The sequence below is a fragment of the Haliotis cracherodii genome, unplaced genomic scaffold (assembly GCF_022045235.1).
Source record: "Haliotis cracherodii isolate W230 unplaced genomic scaffold, xgHalCrac1.p SCAF_2, whole genome shotgun sequence".
Lineage (NCBI taxonomy): Eukaryota > Metazoa > Mollusca > Gastropoda > Lepetellida > Haliotidae > Haliotis > Haliotis cracherodii.
Genome location: NW_027266275.1, coordinates 2831261 through 2854358, shown reverse-complemented (window position 1 = coordinate 2854358; position 23098 = coordinate 2831261). Strand labels below are relative to the sequence as shown.

Genomic DNA, 23098 nt, shown 5'->3' with positions numbered 1-23098 from the left:
CAATTCTGATCAAGGTGTATCGGCCACAACATCACCATTTTTGTTCGCTCGTTATACCTCAGTTCGGACAAGAGACGCCTATATACCTCTTCCATTTAATGTGAGGTTAACGTATCCATGCTGAATAAAGCTTATGAAATAGACATAAATCTTCTTCAGACAAATTAGCCCAAAAGCCTTAAATAATTCCCCAAAGCGTCTCCAATTGTTTTGTCGCAATTACAGATCGATGATTTCAGTGACCTTGTTTAATTTAGAAAAACAGCTGACCTTGATTTTAATTTAAGTCAAGGATAGGAACAATATAAATAAGCAACAATGTTCACATATCGCGAGAGATGAAAAGCAGTAGTGTGAACTTACACTGACCTGTATATCGGTCAGTACACCTACAGGTTACACATAAGAAACCATGGCAACAAGACCAGAAGTTGGGGTATAATGCCCAATAGATGTTATTGACACATTCTCACGAAGATTATACGTTATACAATGTATGACGTCGCCCAATTTCCACGCATCCATCACCCAGAACCATTTTATTTTTCTCTTCCGTACACTACCGGAATGTGACGTCATATTGTCCAAGAGCCGTTGTGATGACAGTTGTGACATTCGGACAACATGTTGGCATTTGAGATTATGTTTACAACGACAAAACTTGTTTATATTTATTTTTTACAGCCCCTCATAAACTATGCCTCATCTTTAGAATCAACAAATGACAAGTGTTTGTACTGGGTGGGCACACTCGATAGCCTTTAGTAAGCTTGTGCTGGGTTACACAACTGGGGTAGCCATGACGTACTGACGTACTGACCTGTAGAACGCTACCCAGGACAGAGGCAACGTACGTCAAGCCCAAACACACGACGCCCAAAACCAGTGCTGAAACAGATATCACGTATTGAGACCGCAGTAAACATAGTTATAACATGGCGGAACCGTAGTAAACATATTAGGAGAGAGACTTTACTTTCCTTGAAAACATAGTAAACAGATAAAATGTGAGGCTGTATGTAAGGTGAAATTGGGTTTAACGTCGCGTTCAAGAATATTGCACTTATATAGCGAAGTGCATACACGTGTGTGTGTACTGCTTGTACTGGTCCGGACAAGCCACTAGCCACTGAGATACCATACCGCAGTTTAATATGAATATCAGACTCAGACACAGTATGCTGATGTCAAGCCGACCAAAATTCTTTTAGCCCATTCATTCCGAGTGCCAGGCAGGGTAACATAAAGTACCATTTTTAACGTCTCTTGGCCGCGGCCAGGGATCGAACCCCCGCTCTCCAGGCGGACTCTATACAACTAGACCAGGGTGGCGGTCAGCGAGAATGTAGTTACCATAGCTATAAAGTGGTGAAACCGTTATCATATAGCTGTTAATGATATGAAGCATTTTGCATGTGCGATAGAACCAACATGGAGACGGTCATATCACAGGGGGTGTAATAACCAGACCTGTGTTATATCCCCTGCCGGGCCGATATGGCTTGTAATGCATTTTGGCTGGGCGATCGATATCAGCCTGGGTGGTAAGAAAATAGAGTTACGTCCCTCAGTGCGTCGCCTGCAGGCCTGCTAAGCCAGCTTTCCCGTGACAATGACTTTGGAAGGTGAAAATGTTTTGCATTGACTTCCAAATAGATGCATTTTACAAACAGGTGTTATGGTACATGATAAAAAGGTTATTATGTGGCAGTCTTTATGTCATACCCCATATCAACCCTCGACCCCCATATCAACCCTCGAACCAAAAATCAACCTTCTGGCCTTCTGCGGCCTTCTGTTTATATGGGTATGATATGAAGACTGCCATATTATAACCTTGAAATAATACGTGGTGACACTGTAGTATAGATACCACGTATTTAGACCAGTGTAAGTGAAGAAATAACGCTTCTCGACCGATGAAAATAAAGACAGCCCCACACATCCGACCCACCAGGCGTTTGTCTCTACCTGACCCCCAAGGCCCTCACTGACCTATGATCTTGGAGATGAGGGTGGCCCGCTCTTCAGTCAGGTCTTTGGCGATGTAGGATTTGACCACGTCCTCCAGGAGGACTGCCGCCAGGGAGTTGAGCCCCGAGGACACGGTGCTGGCAACACAACAGATATAGTGAGGGAATACCGCTTGTATAGCTTCTTACACGTGTAGAGGGAGTGAGTGAGTGCGCTTTGAACAGTATTCCAATTATATCACGGCGTTTACTGGTGGGAGGAAAGCACGAAGCGAGGTCTCAGACGTTTACCACTTTGAGGAAACCAACGAGCACGGGTATGGTGCTGACAAACCTAGACACATAATTGGGTTGAACCGGGATTCGAACCAACGATCAAAGATTTCTGGCGAGTCCGAGATATACAACTCTGCACAGTGAATTGCGGCTTCTTTTGCGACTGTGAAGCAAGAATACTTTCCTTGGTTTTATGGCTGAATCGAAATTTGCATCAATTGGTATTGCTTTTCATGTAAACGTTTACTCTTGCCATTTCTGTTTTACTTGTATTTAAAAGATTCAATGACAATGTCAAAGTTTGTTCTAAGACACTGTTGCATGGGTCACATACATCTATTCATATAAGTTATCCCGTAAATACCCCCCCCCCCCCCTCCACACACACACACACACACACACACACACTCACACACACGCCCATCATAGGTCTTTCCAGATTCAACCAGCGTTTGGAGGAATACGTGACTACCACATGACAAAAGTTTCCTAGAAAATAACGTTTTATCTGAATCGGCGGCTCTGTTGTACGACATATATGCAGGGGGAGGGTGGGTGTCCGATAACCTCTTTACTGCAAGATATATATCTTTCCGTTGCTGCCCAAATTAATGAGTAGGTAACGGAACATGCCAAGTTCATCCGACTGGTGAGATGCCTAAGCCTACCTGAGGGCGCCACTGAAGATGCAGGCCACGAACAGACCCGGAAGTCCCGTGATGTCACCCAGCACGTCCATCACAAACAGGGGGAGGAGCTGGAGAAGAGATGACATTGGATTTGTTTGTTTGTTTGTTGCTTAACGGCACTCAGCAATATTCCAGCCATATGACCGCAGTCTGTAAATAATCGACTCTGGACCAGACAATCCACCGCCTACGCAATTGGAAGAAGTGCTGACTGCAGCGTATTACACTGTCCACTGTTTATAGAGTAAATAGTGACACCAATGTGCTACGGGATTTTGAACTCATACCATGATATCCGATATGACGTTTACAACAGTAACAATTATGTTGAATACTGCGATGGTACATTTCGAAATGTTTAGAGTTTTTCAAGAACTGTTTCTCATGTTTCAGAAACAGAAACGGGAAAATAGAATTATCAGGGAACCCTGAAAAAAAGACGGAAAGGAATACATTGAGACTTGGAAAAAATCAGTGAGAATATCGAAAAGTAGAACTAAAACTAATTTTGTAAAGAAAAAATATCAAAAACGATTTTCCCCGTGATGTGAATATTTATACTGTGGTCGGAATATAATAGGCCGCGGTGATATCTTCTCCGCGGTGGAAATAATCTGCGGTCGATTCTCACTTTACTTTCTGTTATTCACGTTTGACTTTTCAAAAACACTTTTCGGTGCTGCGTATTTGGTCTTCCAGGTATCTTATCAATAAAAATGGTTTTTGGTTTGACTTTAAGGAGTTATTTCGAAAAATACATTTACATTGTGAAAACGCTTCAATGTCCCTCAAGGGCAAGTAAAGTCGACGTAGCACTTATGCGGAATCAAAAAACTTAAGGGGAATACTATAAAACAGACGTCCCTCAAACTATAAACTCCGCCATTGAGGGGAATCCGCTTAGTGGAGGTTAAAATAGGTTACCGGTGTTTGATGCGCTGCGTAATTTCAACGATCCGGCTAGCGCCCAGTCTGCCTGCTGGTTCATATGGGGGTCTTCCTACATGCCCAGCGCCTATTGTCATGGGTACAGATTCGCCCAAGCGTGGAGATGAGTGAGTTAACATATTAATCATTTAGGACGATTATAAAAAATACAGACAACAGTATTCCACTGTGGCAAATGTGCGGGTTGATTTACAGTGTATTCCCAATGGTAAGAGGGATCGGCACTTGATTTTTGCCGGAAACAGATTTACGATTAAGACCAAACGTCAAACTTCCACTCATTGGGAATGTTCCCAAACATGATGCCCAACCACCATTAACCCCAACCACCATTAACACCAAAGATGAGTTTGTCACGAAGCACAAGTATATGTCACTGAGATACTGCAGGTTGTGCTATATAATAATGTGGTCACAAGTCATGTACTTTGATGCCACCAAGAAGTATGGAAACCTAGACTTTGCCCTTGAGAGGGAGAAGAGACTGACTTCTTTGCCAACCAGGAACAAGTGAACGATTATAACAATGTTGTTTCACATCTAGACTCTGAATTATGTAAATGAAAATGCTAAATGTGAAATTGGACAAATAAGAAGATTTTATACAGGGCTCATTCTTTTCATCAATTGTCTATTTTATATTTAAACGAATGCTGAATGTACGAATGTATGTTGCTTAAACAAACACGATAGGGATTATTCCATGACCATAAGCTGGACAAGTAGGTAGTTAACGTTTATGGAACCCAAAAGGATGTCAGTCTTAAAAAGCTAGTTACAGACATTAATTTATATTTTAGTTATTCACAATGTCAAGACCAAAGGTTGTTTCACAGACTCAGCAGTGTATTTTTTTAGGATTAACAGAAATAACAACACTTTTAGAATGACCGCTTCCTGACGTATCCGATTAGCTGCCAAGCAACACAAGCCCGCCAGCATACAAGCCAATGAAAACATCCCTGCAACGTTTGCGCCGATACTTTAGCCCAAGGCGACCACCCCCCACCCTTAGTTTTCTTTTAGAATCTGATTACAGAGCGATTGAATACTTTTCACGAATATTACGATATTTTTTCTCTCGGGATTTAACTTAATATATCTGGGACAATTGATATTCGCAGAAAAATCGCAATCATTTTTTTCACTTTACTTGCCCGCAACGCACATAACCATCATTTGGAATAACGATGTCCAGGTAATATATGAAAGGTTACCTGGTCCGATGCGCTGACCAGTTTGAAGGAGATGGGGTCGCACGTGCTGTAGAAGGCGTATATGACGATGCCGATGAGGCAGCAGATGTAGAGGATGAAGCAGAGGCCGGGAAAGTTGATCCACATGGCGCTGTGGAAGAAGGAAGACATGGCAGAAGACCATTCTCATTGTGATACCATGACACGCAAAGCCTTTTAAGTTTATTGCAGAAACAGTTAAAGTGGTTGCCGAAAGGTTAAGAGGTAGTAGCAGGGCGGATAGGTAGCTGCGGTGGCCGTGTTTCTATGCTGCTCCCTATAAACGATTTTGGTTTTGACATGCTAAACAGAGCTAAGGGCTTCTCCGTTGGGTTTTTATTATGGATTCCCAATTCGGCCACCCTGCTATAACAACCCTGCCAAAATGTACGGGCATCGTAATCCCACGAAAACTGCAACACGACTGACATTCTAACACACTTGCCTTCAAATATGTGTACTTCTATTTTAAAGCATGTAACTTTCAATGTGTTATACCAGCTTGGAATCATCGAAAGAGTTTTGACCGCCATCATTACAGGTGCGGTCCAGTCAATATATTATTGCACAATGTAAAACATAAGTACACGTATTTGAAGGTAAGTGTCTTGGGAAGTGAATCATGTTGTATTAGCTGTTAGATCGCAACGCATGCACATTGTTGGAGATGTAAAATGCGCTATAGTTTTGGATCAAGAACATGTCAGGAAAACACCATGGAACAGCCCGTTGCTCTGTGTAGGGACAAGTCAAAATCAAAATTGTTTACTTGTAGCAGCTCAGACATGCGGCTACCGGAGGTAGAACGATGGTAGAAGGTGTCGATAAATTGGATTTCTTATGGCAGTAGTTCTAATCATGAATCGTGTTACACGAGTTGCGTTTGACTATAGATGAGGACGGATGTCCACATATATACTAAGGAGGTTTATTTGACAATTAGGCTACAAAATACTAATTTCAACGGTTTGCAATATCGAACTAAAAAATTAAGAAAAAGGTGGTACTGACAGCTGAGCTTTCTTCAAAGTGGGGCACGTGCACGCACGCTGAACTTGTGCCTGATTGGTTCCGTAGATGGCCACCCATGTGAAGTATCCACCAATCACGAGAGCCCACGCGCTGTGACGAACGGATGGATCAGGACTGAAGCTGAAAAGAACAACATGAGTGAGTGAGTGAGAATGGTTTTACGCCGCTTTTGGCAATATTCCAGACACCAGAAATGGGCATCACACATTGTACCCATGTCGGAAATCGAACCCGAGTCTTCGGCGTGACGAGCGAACGCTTTAAGGCTACCCGACCGCCCCAAGAACAACATAAACATTGAAGGTATATCAACACTTTAGGACAGGTACAAATTCCCGTCCTATGAAACTGCCCGATAACTCAACACAGTGGAATCTTGCAAGCCCTGAAGTAGTCGGTTGGAACGTCTACATATTAACAAAGGGAGATCACTCCGTACCCATGATTCCTTAATCCGGAAACATGTTCATCCGGGTGATAATCTCTGGAACCCAAACTATCACCGGAAAGATATTTTGATGGTGTGTCCCCTGAAGTGAGTTCTTAAGTCTCTCGGATAAATACAGACTGGAAACGTAAGTCACGAGGACAAAACTTGATGACATCGTAGTTTTACTGACAGTTCCCTGATGTGTACGGCAGGTTTAAGAGGTGTATGTTTGACAGTTGCGTGACGTACTCTAATCCCTGTGTCTAGGTGTATGTTTGGCATAAACATCAAGTACTCTAGCCCTTGTTTCTAGATGCGTGTATGGCAGATGTGTGACGTACTCTAGTCCCTGTGTCTAGATGCGTGTTTGACAGTTGTGTGATGTACTCTGGTCCCTGTGCCAAGATGTGTAAGAGGGGGATCTGTGACGTACTCTAGTCCCTGTGTCTAGATGCGTGTTTGACAGTTGTGTGATGTACTCTGGTCCCTGTGTCTAGATGCGTGTTTGACAGTTGTGTGATACACTATAGTCCCTGTGTCTAGATGTGTGTTTCGCAGATGTGTGACGTACTCCAGTCCATGTGTCTAGATGTATCTATGGAAGATGCGCGACGTACTCTAGTCCTTGTGTCTTGATGTGTGTTTGGCAGTTGCGTGACGTACTCTAGTTCCTGTGTCTAGATGCGTGTTTGACAGTTGTGTGATGCACTCTAATCCCTGTGTCTAGATGTATGTATCGAAGATGCGTGACGTACTCTGGTCCCTGTGCCAAGATGTGTGTATGACAGGTGCATGATGTACTCTGGTCCCTGTGCCAAAATGTGTAAGAAGGGGATCTGTGACGTACTCTAGTCCCTGTGTCTAGATGTGTGTTTGACAGGTGCGTGATGTACTCTAGTCCCTGTGTCTAGATGTGTGTAAGGCAGATCTGTGACGTACTCCAGTCCCTGTGCCAAGATGTGTGTAAGGCAGATCTGTGACGTACTCTAGTCCCTGTGTCTAGATGTGTGTTTGGCAAGTTAAATACAAGTGTGCAGGTGTGTGACGTACTCATCGAAGATGACTCTCTCGTTGCGGGCGGCGATCTCCCAGGCATTGGAGAACCCCCCGAGAACCATGGACCCCTTGATGAGGACCGCTAACAGCCCTGCGAACATCATCCCCACCTGGAAGGTGTCTGTCCACAACACCGCCTTCATCCCGCCCTGCAACAGACGGAGGAATATCTCGGCGGTGAGTGAAGGAGTGTGTGAGTGATTGAAAATAAATTACGCCATTATTATCACATCAAGAATGGGTTTCAAGCAATGTAACATCTGGGTAATCGAACTCCTTAATCACAATTCTACCTATCACCGTATTTTGTGCCATCAGATATGTCTAAGCTCTCAAGTCTTTGAAAGGCATAAAGATGTGACACGCATAAAGAAGAGAATTTATGGATGTCAACTTCTTTATTATGAGAAACACAAAACTTCGGAGTACAGACTTATTCCTTCATCACGTGAATTCAAAAAAGGTTGTGTTCCTCGTAATAAAGAAGTTGTCATCAATAAATTCTCTAAGTTATACCTAGGTCTCGTTTTCAGGAGGTCATAAAGGGGGATAACTCACGAGTGTTGTGTAGAGTGTGCAGACAACTCCGACGGATATGACGGAGCCCCAGAGGGTAAAACCGGTCACTGAAACAGAGCAGGAATGTAGTGGATTGTACACATCACTGTCACGTCTTGTAGTACCGCGTCGAATTTCCACACTGGAAAGAATTTCAGTTCTTGATATATACTACTCAAAAGAAGTTAAAGAACACCCGATTCTTACTATAGTTAATCTGTCTTGCCTTTACGTCGTAGATATGAAAGAATCGGGTGTCGATCATGTTGGTGTGTAGTATCCGACAGGGGCTACTTATTTCATGAACTCAACGTCCTGGGGTTACTTATTTCATTGGCACAATGTCCTAGAGTTACTTACTTCATGAACACAACTTCCTGGAGTTACTTATTTCATTGGCACAATGTCCTAGAGTTACTTACTTCATGAACACAACGTCCTGGGGTTACTTATTTCATTGGCACAATGTCCTGGAATTAAATTTTTTATGAACACAATCTCTTGGGGTTACTTATTTCATGAGCACAATGTCCTGGAGTTACTTATTTCATGAACACAATGTCCTAGAGTGACTTACTTCATGAACACAACTTCCTGGAGTTACTTATAGTAATAGACAAAATGTCCTGGAATTACATGTTTAATGAACACAATGTCCTGGAGTTACTTATTTCATGAAGACAATGTCCTAGAGTTACTTATTTCATGAACACAATGTCCTGGAGTTACTTACTTCATGAACACAATGTCCTGGAGTTACATATTTCATGAACACAACTCGTCATGATATGGCTGAAATATTGCCGATGTGACGTAAAGCATTAACTCACTCACACACTCGTGAACACAATGTCCTGGAGTTATTTATCTTATGAGCACAATGTGCTGGAGTTACTTATTTCATGAACACAATGTCCTGGAGTTACTTATTTCATGAACACAATATGTTGGAGTTACTTATTTCATGAGCACAATGTCCTGGAGTTACATATTTCATGAACACGATGTCCTGAAGTGAAATATTTTATGAACACAATCCCTTGGAGTTACTTATTTTATTTACACAATGTCCTGGGGTTACTTATTTGACGAACACAATGTCCTGGGGTTACTTATTTGACGAACACAATGTCCTGGAGTTACTTATTTCACAAACAAATTGTCCTGGAGTTACTTATAGTAATAAACACAATTTCCTGGAGTTACATATTTCATGAACACAATGTCCTGCAGTTATTCATTTGACGAACACAATGTCCTGGATTTACTTATTTCACGAACACAATGTCCTGGAGTTACTTATAGTAATAAACACAATGTCCTGGAGTTACTTATTTCACGAACCCAATGTCCTGGAGTTACTTATAGTAGTAATCACAATGTCCTGGAGTTACTTATTTCACGAACCCAATGTCCTGGAGTTACTTATAGTAATAAACACAATGTCCTGGAGTTACTTATTTCATGAACACAATGTCCTGGAGTTACTTATTTCACGAACACAATGTCCTGGAGTTACTTATTTCATGAACACAATGTCCTGGAGTTACTTATTTTATGAACACAATGTCCTGGAGTTACTTATAGTAATAAACACAATGTCCTGGAGTTACTTATTTCATGAACACAATGTCCTGGAGTTACTTATTTCACGAACACAATGTCCTGGAGTTACTTATTTCACGAACACAATGTCATGGAGTTACATATTTCATGAGCACAATGTCCTGGAGTTACTTATTTCATGAACACAATGTCCTGGAGTTACTTATTTCATGAACACAATGTCCTGGAGTTACTTATTTCATGAACACAATGTCCTGGAGTTACATATTTCATGAGCACAATGTCCTGGAGACACTTATTTCATGAACACAATGTCCTGGAGTTACTTATTTCATGAACACAATGTCCTGGAGTTACTTATTTCACGAACACAATGTCCTGGAGTTACTTATTTCATGAACACAATGTCCTGGAGTTACTTATTTCACGAACACAATGTCCTGGAGTTACATATTTCACGAACACAATGTCCTGGAGACACTTATTTCATGAGCACAATGTCCTGGAGACACTTACCGGCGTTCAGCGCGAGGGAGGGGGCGTACAGCACAATGTCCTGGAGTTACTTACCGGCGTTCAGCGCGAGGGAGGGGGCGTACAGCACAATGGACATGTACAGCACCTGAAACATCACACACTTTCAGAATGTTTCAGAAGTGTCTGATAATATATATGTCAAGTCACCGCTCGTTGTAGCACTGTTTTCAGTAAATGGGCGCTATAAGGAACTAGATGTAGATACATTGCTATGCGAAAAGAAACTTTACAACAATATGATATTAGCATTAAAAATATATGAAACAAACGTTGGCAGCCAACCGTAGTATAACAGGCGGTTTGAGTATATATTTTGACTGGTGATATGTTTGTGTTACGAGTAGTCGGGTAACGCCCGGAGATACTTACCATCTGTACCACGAATGTCATGGAACCAGCAGTACGGACTGTTTTCCCAAACCGGTACTCGAGATACTGAAACAGCAGATGTCCACATATCAAATAAGGTAGTTCAATACACACACAGGTGCGTGACAAGGTGTGACAGGAGATGCCCACATATCAAGCAAGGTAGTTCGATACACACATATGGGCGTGACAAGGTGTGACAGGAGATGTGGACATATCATACAAGGTAGTTCAATACATACACAGGTGCGTGACAAGGTGTGACAGGAGATGTCCACATATCATACAAGGTAGTTCAATACATACACAGGTGTAACAAGGTGTGACAGGAGATGTCCACATATCATACAAGGTAGTTCAATACATACACAGGTGTAACAAGGTGTGACAGGAGATGTCCACATATCATACAAGGTAGTTCAATACATACATAGGGGCGTGACAAGGTGTGACAGGAGATGTCCACATATCATACAAGGTAGTTCAATACACACATAGGGGCTTGACAAGGTGTGACAGGAGATGTCCACATATCATACAAGGTAGTTCAATACATACACAGGTGTAACAAGGTGTGACAGGAGATGTCCACATATCATACAAGGTAGTTCAATACATACACAGGTGTAACAAGCTGTGACAGGAGATGTCCACATATCATACAAGGTAGTTCAATACATACACAGGTGTAACAAGCTGTGACAGGAGATGTCCACATATCATACAAGGTAGTTCAATACATACACAGGTGCGTGACAAGGTGTGACATCAGATGTCCACATATCATACAAGGTAGTTCGATACATACACAGGTGCGTGACAAGGTGTGACATCAGATGTCCACATATCATACAAGGTAGTTCGATACATACACAGGTGCGTGATCAGCTGTGACATCAGATTAGGACTTATCATACAAGTAAGTTCAATACACACTCAGGGCCTTTACAAGGTGCGACAGAGGATGTGGACATATCAGACAAGGTATCTCAATACACATATAGGTGCGTGGCAAGCTGTGGCAGTAGATGTCCACCTATCAAACCAGGCCATCAAATACATACATGGGCTTGGCCAACTGTGACAGAAGATGGGGGAAAATCAAACCCGGCCACCCAATACACGCGGGACTTGGCCAGCTGTGACAGTAGATGTGGACATATCAAACCCGATCACCCAATACATACAGGGGCTTGGCCAGCTGTGACAGTAGATGTGGACATATCAAACCCGATCAGCCAATACATACAGGGGCTTGGCCAGCTGTGACAGTAGATGTGGACATATCAAACCCGATCAGCCAATACATACAGGGGCTTGGCCAGCTGTGACAGTAGATGTAGACATATCAAACCCGATCAGCCAATACATACAGGGGCTTGGCCAGCTGTGACAGTAGATGTGGACATATCAAACCCGATCAGCCAATACATACAGGGGCTTGGCCAGCTGTGACAGTAGATGTAGACATATCAAACCCGATCACCCAATACATACAGAGAGGCTTAGTCAACTGTGACAGTAGATGTGGCCAAATCAAAACCGGTCACCCAGTACACAAAGAGGGGCTTGGCCAACTGTGACAGTAGATGGTGACAAATCAAACCAGGCAACCCGATACATACTACAGAGGATAGTGTTTTTTCACGCTCAGATTGTTTGCTTTGGAAAGGACCCTTAAATATTGTGTCATGTTTGTCGTTGAGGTTCGTGGGGTTGTTCAGAAATTCTGCCGATGTTAAGTTATTCTTCTTCATCTTCTGACTTGGGTTTAACGCCGCTTTTAACAGTATTCCAGTTATATTGCGGCGTGTCAGCTTAATGTGGGGGGAAAGCCCGAAGTGATGTAGGTCTTAGACGTTTACCACTTCGGTGAAACCCACAAGCATGGGTATGGTGCTGACAAACCTAGAAACATAATCGGGTTGAACCGGGATTCGAAAACACTGCTCGCGGCAGGTAAGGGAGGTAATCCCAACATAAGCCATTCCGGAGTCGAATTCCGAACTGACCTGGCTGCCGTAGGTTTGTCAACAGCATGCACATGTTTAGTTGTTGACCTGTAAAGATCCGGGGTAGAATAGGTCTTCAGCAACCCATGCTTGCCATATAAGACGACTATTCTTGTCTAAGAGGCGACTAACGAGATCGGGTGGTGAGTCTCGATGACTTGGTTGATGCATGTTATCGTATCCCAATTGGGTGGATCGATGCTCATGTCAATCACCACATTGTCTGGTCCAGATTCGATTATATACAGACTGCCGTCACACAGCTGGAATATTGCTGAGTGCGGCGTTAAACAACAAACAAACAAATATACGGGAATACAATTAATCTGACGAACTGTTCACGGCTCGGATTGAACATGAGACTGATAGTAAACTAACGGCCCGAATCCATGACTGGAAGTAGGTCGTATGGGCCCCGGGTTTTGATGTGGTATTTATGCATTCGTACAGGAACATTGTGTGGCGCCAAGACGTGCGGGTATTGTTTCACCGGCAGATTAACGCCGACTGCACGGACTGAGGCAGTTAAAATTGAAAGGGCATTGAGCATTGATAAGCGTTTCCTGTGTGGGTAATGTTGTAGTTTGTAGACCATTTGGGCTTGGGGAGGCTGTGTGTGGCCGATTGAGATGGGTTTTTGTCGCATTGAACAGTGTATGAGAGAAAGGCGATCCTGTGAAACTATTTGGTGTCTATAGAATTTTATATAAACTCCCTGAGCAAACAGTGACGTGCAGTGTACACCTTGCTAGTCTTGCCTAATTTTCTTTGAGGGTTCCCGCTTACCGTTGGAGTACGAAGATGGAGTACTACACACTTCCCGTGCCTCTTTAATATGCGAGTAAAGTCTAATGACTGAAATAGATATGATGTTCGTAAACATTAAGCGACAATTATACAGTTAAAATACAATTGTCGGTGGTTCTTTAATAAGACCGACAACCCATTTAAACCATATTTCATCTCTCTCTCTCTCTCTCTCTCTCTCTCTCTCTCTCTCTCTCTCTCTCTCTCTCTCTCTCTCTCTCTCTCTCTCTCTCTCTCTCTCTCTCTCTCTCTCTCTCTCCCATCCCCGCCTCCCCTCGCCCCACCAAATACCAGCAGTAATCCGGAGTTATATCCCCTGATAAGTGGCGCAATTGTTTATGTACATTATGTACGTTTTTGTCCGGAAGAAGGAAGTCTGCAGGTGGCGTGACATCATCACCCATCGCCCACGAAGATTACATCTAGACATCACAAACTGACACGTATGACGTGGGATAGTTTTTATACCGTTAATGGTGTCAGCCAGTCCATTTCAACTGCTGTGAGAATGTGATAGATGGACGCGAAAACACGGCGTGATTCCGAGCCTACAGGCTCGTTCTGCCGCCTGGGGCATGTTTTAATGTAGACAGAGCATCAGTGATGTGTAATTTAGGTCCTGCACCAGATAGTGTCAACGATGTCTCAAATAAAAGATGTATTGGGATTCTCAAATCAAGGTCGATTCAAGGTCAAACATCAAAGTAAGCAAAGCAACTGACTCTATTGCGAATATGTTTATAACAATCAATTTACACAAAGGTGATTGCAGAAATGAATGACTGACAAGACATTATTAGAGACAATTTGAAGACATTATTGTCGAGATGATCAATGAAGATTGTGAATAGGTGGACCTAGTGGTTTCAAGGCTGGTGTTTCCGACGATCAATGCGCCATGAGGACTCCGACAGAGGTGTTATAAACGTGATGTCTGTCATCATTGCCCGGGGGCTGTGATGCTGGTACAATAACAAGGTGATATGTGCAGGTATTGAGTGGATCGTGTTGATGTCCAGGACGACATTTGGGCATTGTTGGTCAGTGGTCAGTTGGTGCCCTTTTTATATCAAGACGCCTGTATAAAAGAAGAAATATATACATAGCGCGTTGTGCCCCATCCCTTCAAGTCGACACGCATTAGAACTCGAAACTGTTGTCCCCTGATCTGCAAACACAGCAGCGCAGCGTGTCATTTGTCTGTTTGTGGCACAAGCCTTGAGTACATCTTAATTCAGTAAGGAGATATCTGAATGACATGTTATCCCAGATAGGTAATAACTGAAGGACGTGTTTCACCGGTAAGGAGATAACTGAAGGACACGTTTCCCAGGTAAGGAGATAACTGAAGGACGTGTTTCCGCGGAAAGGAAATAACTGAAGGACGTGTTTCCCCGGTAAGGAGATAACTGAAGGACGTGTTTCCGCGGAAAGGAAATAACTGAAGGACGTGTTTCCGCGGAAAAGAGATAACTGAAGGACGTGTTTCCCCGGTAAGGAGATAACTGAAGGACACGTTTCCTCTGTAAGGAGATAACTGAATGACATGTTTCCCCGGTAAGGAGATAACTGAAGGACACGTTTCCTCTGTAAGGAGATAACTGAATGACATGTTTCCCCGGTAAGGAGATAACTGAAGGACGTATTTCCTCTGTAGAGAGATTACTGAAGGACGGGTTTCCCAAGTGAGGAGATAACTAAAGGACATGTTTCCCCTTGAAGGAGATAACTGAATTACATGTTTCCCCAGGAAGGAGATAAACTGAAGGACGGGTTTCTCTAGTAAAGTGATAACTGAAGGACACGCTTCCTCTGTAAGAAGATAACTGAAGGACATGTTCCCTCTGTAAGGAAGTAACTGAAGGACACGTGTCCTCTGTAAAGATATAACTAAAGGACACGTTTCCTCTGTAAGAAGATAACTGAAGGACGTGTGTCCTCTGTAAGAATAACTTAAGGACATGTGTCCTCTGTAAGGAGATAACTGAAGGACACGCTTCCTCTGTGAGGAGATAACTGAAGGACATGTGTCCTATGTAAGGACATAATCGAAGGACATGTTTCCTCTGTAAGGAGATAACTGAAGGACATGTTTCCTCTCTAAGGAGATAACTGAAGGACATGTGTCCTCTGTAAGGAGATAAGCGAAGGACATGTTTCCTTTGTAAGGAGATAACTGAAAGACATGTTGCCCATGAAGGAGATAACTTAAGGACATGTTTCCACAGCAATAAGATAACTGAAGGACATGTTTCCTCTGTAAGGAGATAACTGAAGGACATGTTTCTACAGTAAGAAGATAACTGAGGGACATGTGTCGTCTGTAAGGAGATAACTGAAGGACTTGCCCTGTAAGGAGATAACTGAAGGACGTGTTTTCCCAGGAAGGAAATAACTGAAGGACATATTTCAAAGAAAGGAAATAACTGAATTGCATGTTTCCCAAGGAAGGGGATAACTGAATTACGTTTCTTCTGTAAGGAGATAACTGGAGGACATGTCTCAAAAGAAAGGAGATACCTGAAATACATGTTTCCGAATTAAGGAGATAACTGGAGGACGTGTTTCCCCAGTAAGGAGATAACTGAAGCACTCTGCCAACATAAAGCCCACCTTCGTTACATTGCGTCTAAAGAGCCGCGAATTTACAGTCATGATTGAGAAGCACAGCACGTATATATTTTATGACTGGAAACTGTAATCCAAGGTGGGGAATGGGGTTTTCTGACACTATGTGTTATGTATAGTGTTACACTGTGTGTTATGTATAGTGTTACACTGTGTTATGTATATTGTTATACTGTGTGTTATGTATAGTGTTACACTGTGTGTTATGTATAGTGTTACACTGTGTTATGTATATTGTTACACTGTGTATTATGTATAGTGTTACACTGTGTGTTATGTATAGTGTTACACTGTGTATTATGTATAGTGTTACACTGTGTGTTATGTATAGTGTTACACCGTATGTTATGTATAGTGTTACACTGTGTTAGATATATTGTTATACTGTGTGTTATGTATAGTGTTACACCGTGTATTATGTATATTGTTATACTGTGTGTTATGTATAGTGTTACACCGTGTGTTATGTATATTGTTACACTGTGTGTTATGTATATTGTTACACTGTGTGTTATGTATAGTGTTACACCGTGTTTTATGTATATTGTTATACTGTGTATTATGTATATTGTTATACTGTGTATTATGTATAGTGTTACACCGTGTTTTATGTATATTGTTACACTGTGTGTTATGTATATTGTTATACTGTGTGTTATGTATAGTGTTACACTGTGTGTTATGTATAGTGTTACACCGTATGCTATGTATAGTGTTACACTGTGTTAGATATATTGTTATACTGTGTGTTATGTATAGTGTTACACCGTGTATTATGTATATTGTTATACTGTGTGTTATGTATAGTGTTACACCGTGTGTTATGTATATTGTTACACTGTGTGTTATGTATATTGTTACACTGTGTGTTATGTATAGTGTTACACTGTGTTTTATGTATATTGTTATACTGTGTATTATGTATAGTGTTACACTGTGTTTTATGTATATTGTTACACTGTGTATTATGTATAGTGTTTCACTGTGTGTTATGTATATTGTTATACTGTGTATTATGTATAGTGTTACACCGTGTTTTATGTATATTGTTATACTGTGTATTATGTATATTGTTATACTGTGTATTATGTATATTGTTACAATGTGTGTTATGTATATTGTTACACCGTGTATTATGCTTAGTGTTACACTGTGTATTATGTATATTGTTACACTGTGTGTTATGTATAGTGTTACACTGTGTGTTATGTATATTGTTACACTGTGTATTATGTATAGTGTTACACTGTGTGTTATGTATATTGTTACACTGTGTGTTATGTGTATTGTTACACCGTGTATTATGTATATTGATACACTGTGTATTATGTATATTGTTACACTGTGTGTTATGTATATTGTTACACTGTGTGTTATGTATAGTGTTACACCGTGTTTTATGTATATTGTTATACTGTGTATTATGTATATTGTTACACTGTGTATTATGTATATTGTTACACTGTGTGTTATGTATATTGTTACACTGTGTGTTATGTATAGTGTTACACTGTGTGTTATGTATATTGTTATACTGTGTGTTATGTATATTGTTACACTGTGTGTTATGTATATTGTTACACTGTGTGTTATGTATATTGTTACACTGTGTGTTATGTATAGTGTTTCACTGTGTGTTATGTATATTGTTACACTGTGTGTTATGTATATTGTTATACTGTGTGTTATGTATATTGTTACACTGTGTGTTATGTATAGTGTTACACCGTGTTTTATGTATATTGTTATACTGTGTATTATGTATATTGTTACACTGTGTTTTATGTATATTGTTATACTGTGTATTATGTATATTGTTACACTGTGTGTTATGTATAGTGTTACACTGTGTTTTATGTATATTGTTATACTGTGTGTTATGTATATTGTTACACTGTGTATTATGTATAGTGTTACACTGTGTGTTATGTATATTGTTACACTGTGTGTTATGTATAGTGTTACACCGTGTGTTATGTATATTGTTACACTGTGTGTTATGTAAAGTGTTACACCGTGTTTTATGTATATTGTTATACTGTGTATTATGTATATTGTTACACTGTGTTTTATGTATATTGTTATACTGTGTATTATGTATATTGTTACACTGTGTGTTATGTATATTGTTTCACTGTGTTATGTATATTGTTACACTGTGTGTTATGTATATTGTTTCACTGTGTTATGTATATTGTTACACTGTGTGTTATGTATATTGTTTCACTGTGTTATGTATATTGTTACACTGTGTATTATGTATAGTGTTTCACTGTGTTATGTATATTGTTACACTGTGTATTATGTATATTGTTTCACTGTGTTATGTATATTGTTACACTGTGTATTATGTATAGTGTTTCACTGTGTTATGTATATTGTTACACTGTGTGTTATGTATATTGTTTCACTGTGTTATGTATATTGTTACACTGTATGCTATTTCAAAGGCATCACCGAAACATAAGATCCACCTTGGGTTGTCAGTACACTTCAACACGCTGTCCAGGGCAGAGCTTGAAAAAAAGCTGTGATGAAAGTATATATTTTCTGCTGCACACCCCTCTTTATTTTATGCATCATGTTTCCAGTCTCTGTTGATATGTCTTGGCGGGGACAAGTAGAAGCTGTGATTCATAGTCCTGGGGCTTCGAAAACCGGTTTACTAAAGCACATAAGGTCACATGACATTTTTAATGTATTTCTTTCCTTTAAGGGAGTTACTGAGGTACATTCAGGTGTGCACACTTTGTGTAAATCCACCTATCGAAGTCGCATCTTATAACTATAACATCTCCAAGGCTGCTCGATAAACAACAACAAAACCCAGTGGACAACAAAAGCAGCGGCATCGTTCAGCGCAATAATGTACCCCAAGCCTCGCCCATAATAGTAGTAACCAATCAGGAAACAGCCAGTCAGTACGCTAGTGGGCGTGGAAACATAAACGCAATAATATTGCCTGCTCGGGCATAAATATACTTCCAAATCATATCTATCATTTGACTTTTGGAAGTACTTGATTACTGGCAACCATTGTCCGGTGTCGTTGATGAAGTGGGCACCCAACGAAACATTCTCATGTCATGGATTGGCAGGGCTACTGTAAGGACAACCGGCCTAAGCAGCGTCGAGGCGTGCTGTTCGCACAGGGCATGTCAACGGCCAGCTAAATGACCGGACGTGTCCTCCCAGCATACGCTGATGGGCTTTTCAACCAGTCAGGCCACTTTACCCCTGGCATCTGAAATACACTAGGACCCTGCTACCTACAATAGCTTTGACAAATACCCCCTGTGGGTTATTCACTGAAACAAATCCCCTATGCTCAATTCGTCTTCATGAAACCGTAGCTAATGATTCAGCTGCTGACATGTCACTGTCGGACAGCGTGAGATGGAAGTCAATGGCTAAGGTGAAATGTCAGCAGGTCAACGACGGTTGTGGGTAGCATATACTTGTATGCCTACACACGCGGCAAACACATGGGTTACATGTAGTAGCGAGTCGGGGACGTGATCACAGTGTCAACACCGCCATGTTGTCCCTGACAGTGATACCGCCTGATCAAACACTCCTGCCCCTGAAAGCTAAAAGACCCACAGAGACAAACAGTGAATGACTGCCTTGATGACTTAGCAGATGTTTTGCAGTATCTATGAACAGGCCCGCTGGAGCAGTGCCCCTCAACCTTTTCCCACTGAAATGTTTTTTGTCAACAAACTTTTACAGGGTGAATTTTGCTCAACCCTCCAACGATTGGTATTTGCTGCGAAACCCAATTTAGAACCAATATTCTTTATACATATGTTTAGATTTAATAATATGCTGTTTAGTTTTTCTTGTGACTTAATTGGCTCTCGTGAAGATCCTGAATTAATACACACAAACACACCCTCCCCTCACACCCCCCACCCACCCCCCACACACCAAACACCCCATAGAGTCATGGATCTATGTGATGCGTTCATGAGCAACATACGAGTATGTTCGTTCGTGCATCGAACTAATGTAATAGTTCTTATAATATGAATATGAGTAAGTCTTCACGTATGGTTCTTTTGTCGGTGAGTATATATGCAAGCATTAATGGTCTGTGAACATATATCTTGATTGTGTCCTCAAAATAATGCCAAGCAGTTACGACTACTATATTTAATTGCATGCTCACATAGTCATGAGCAATAGGAGGATGTGTTATAACTGTGTAGACGCTATGGGTTGGCTGTCAACGGAATGATAGTCATCCATATAGTTATAACAATGGTAAACAATACAACTGTCATCAATAGCCCCGTTCACTGAAGACTGCCCTCGACCTGTTGATTAACGTATTAAAACATATGTGAATTCTAACTACTCAGAAACAGTTATCAGAGACGTCAACACAATGGAGCCTTGAGAATCTAAGGGAAGGTTTAACTCAAGAGTGAGTGAGTGAGTAAGTTGGGTGAACGCCGCTTTTAACAGTATTCCAGTTATATCGGCGTGTCAGCTTAATGTGGAACGAAAGCCTGAAGTGATGCAGGTCTCAGACGTTTACCACTTCGGTGAAACCCACGAGCATGGGTATGGTGCTGACAAACCTAGAAACATAATCGGGGCAAACCGGGATTCGAACCCACAATCATATGTTTCTGGCCCAAGGGACGCAGCTCTGCAAAGCGAATCGCGGCGTCTGAGACGACTGGGTCCCCCGTGTCCCCGTTTACCTCAAGACAAGTGCTTTCGCGAACAACACAGCCAGCGCGAGGCGATGCTTTCAGACAGTATTTTTAGTGCACACTTACCGGTTCATTGAGGGATAGTGTTTAGACAAGCTCTGCACCTCACAAAGCATGCTAGGTGGCCGCGCCACGCTTTCACGAACACTGTTACTTTCTTGTCAAGCTGTTCAAAATGAATATAATCCTAAACATATTTCAATTGCTTTCTGGTGTTGTGGACTATTTTTGAGGTGAGATCAGTGTCAGAGAAAACATTTGCTGTACTGTTTATATCCCACCAAATAAACACGACGGCTGGTGCAGATGTGACGACATGGCCTTCGGTGGAGGGGGGTCGTTTACTACACCCAGCGTGTGGTTTGTTTGTTTGTTTGTTTGTTTGCGGTGTAACGCCGCACTCAGCCATATCCCCGCTTCATGACAGTGGTCTGTACATTTTCGAGTCTGGATCAGACAATCCAGTCGTTGATACCACAAGCATCGATCTACACAAATTGGATGCGATGACATGCATCAATAAAGTGACGGACCCTGACCACCCGATCTCGCTTGTCGCCTCTAATGACAAGAATCGGCGGCTGATTCAGTTGAACTGATGAAGTGTGTTCCCAGATGATGTAGTGAGAAAGTAACCATGAGATTAGACGGGTAGTTTCTTGGTAATAAATTGCAACAAGCTAGTTTGTCGAAGTTTAAATCGCGCGTACGTAATCATATACCCTTCACCATTTGGATTTATTCGACCTGGTTTATTTATTCGTCCATGTTTAGAATGGTAACATGTGCAAAAATCTGATCCACTCTCTCACTCATGCAACCATCGACTATCATCAATGTAAAAAATAAGATGATGTTTTGTTTTCAACCGCTTTAGAAATACCCCGCGGATGGGTGTCACACAATGTACTCATCTACGTCGTGACGAGCGAACCTGTTTATATCGTTTTCAGTACTAGGTTAAGTGAACAGAATGTAGATCATTGTACACATCTGTATGCCCGCCACTGTCGCCTAGTGGATAGAGCGTCTACCCGGGGAGCGGAAGGCACGATCCCCGGCAGTGTCATACCAAAAGATGGTGAAATATGGTACTTGTTGTTACCCTGCCTGGGGCTCGGCATTAGGTGGCTAAACAAGGACTGTTCAATATACTGTGTCTGAGTGGGGTATCCATGTTTTAAAAAACTGTGGCATGGTCTCTCAATGGGCTAGCACTATAAAGCCAGCATTAGTCCCGACTAGTACCAGCACCCACACGCGTCACGTTACAACCCTCACGCGTCATGTTACAACCCTCACGCGTCACGTTACACAGTTTGGCAAACGTCTACGTGACCAACGGCGATGTAACATGTCCTTGCCACATCATCACTTCATATAACCCCTGCCGTCACTGTTGGTCACGTCATATAACCCCTGCCGTCACTGTTGGTTACGGCATATAACCCCTGCCGTTATTGTTGGTCACGTCATATAACCCCTGCCGTTAATGTTGGTTACGGCATATAACCCCTGCCGTCACTGTTGGTCACGTCATATAACCCCTGTCGCCACTGTTGGTTACGTCATAAAATCCCTGCCGTTACTGTTGGTCACGTTATACAACCCCTGCCGTCACTACTGGTCACGTCATACAACACCTTCGGTCACTGTTGGTCACGTCATACAACCCCTGCCGTCACTGTGGGTCACTTTATGTAACCCCTGCCGTCACTGTGAGTCACGTCATACAACCCCTGCTGTTACTGTTGGTCACGTCATACAACCCCTGCCGTCAGTGTTGGTTACGTCATACAACCCCTACCGTCACTGTTGGTCACGTCATATATACCACTTTAACATAACACGTCAACGCACGAAAATGACCAGTCTCAACCATGCGCCGAAATAGACTCCATTTGGCGCAAAAGGCAATACAGCTGTGAAAATCAGTGATGACACCGGGTGATCGCGAAAAGGGTAAGCATGTCCTGCCCTACGGGTAGCACCCGCCACTTTTGCACAATTTGCATAAAAAAGTAAGCGTTTGTAGCCTGACGTTGCACAGCAGTACACCTGCCACACGACGCCGGGCTGTGAACAAACCAGACAATCAAGTGATGGAGAAAAACAATTCAAGTGAGCCGATGGAACTTTAACTGATTCTCTTGAAAGCCACATGAAGGCCGTATGAATCACATCCTAATATTGCCGTCCGTATGACTCACATCCTAACATTGCCGTCCGTATGACTCACATCCTAACATTGCCGTCCG

General features: G+C 42.0%; 1 protein-coding gene across 1 annotated transcript in view; it reads right to left on the bottom strand.

The window, feature by feature from the left end:
• LOC139469446 (sodium-coupled monocarboxylate transporter 1-like) overlaps positions 1 to 23098 on the bottom strand; it is a 29396-nt gene that overhangs the window by 5144 nt on the left and 1154 nt on the right. Inside the window, exons 2-10 of the mRNA XM_071251614.1 lie at positions 10670 to 10735; positions 10334 to 10385; positions 8198 to 8265; positions 7634 to 7788; positions 6133 to 6273; positions 5104 to 5233; positions 2918 to 3006; positions 1996 to 2111; positions 821 to 888 (exon numbers count right to left, since the gene is read on the bottom strand). Of these exons, the coding sequence (XP_071107715.1) occupies positions 821 to 888; positions 1996 to 2111; positions 2918 to 3006; positions 5104 to 5233; positions 6133 to 6273; positions 7634 to 7788; positions 8198 to 8265; positions 10334 to 10385; positions 10670 to 10735 (885 nt within the window). The remainder of the gene's footprint in view (positions 1 to 820; positions 889 to 1995; positions 2112 to 2917; positions 3007 to 5103; positions 5234 to 6132; positions 6274 to 7633; positions 7789 to 8197; positions 8266 to 10333; positions 10386 to 10669; positions 10736 to 23098) is intronic.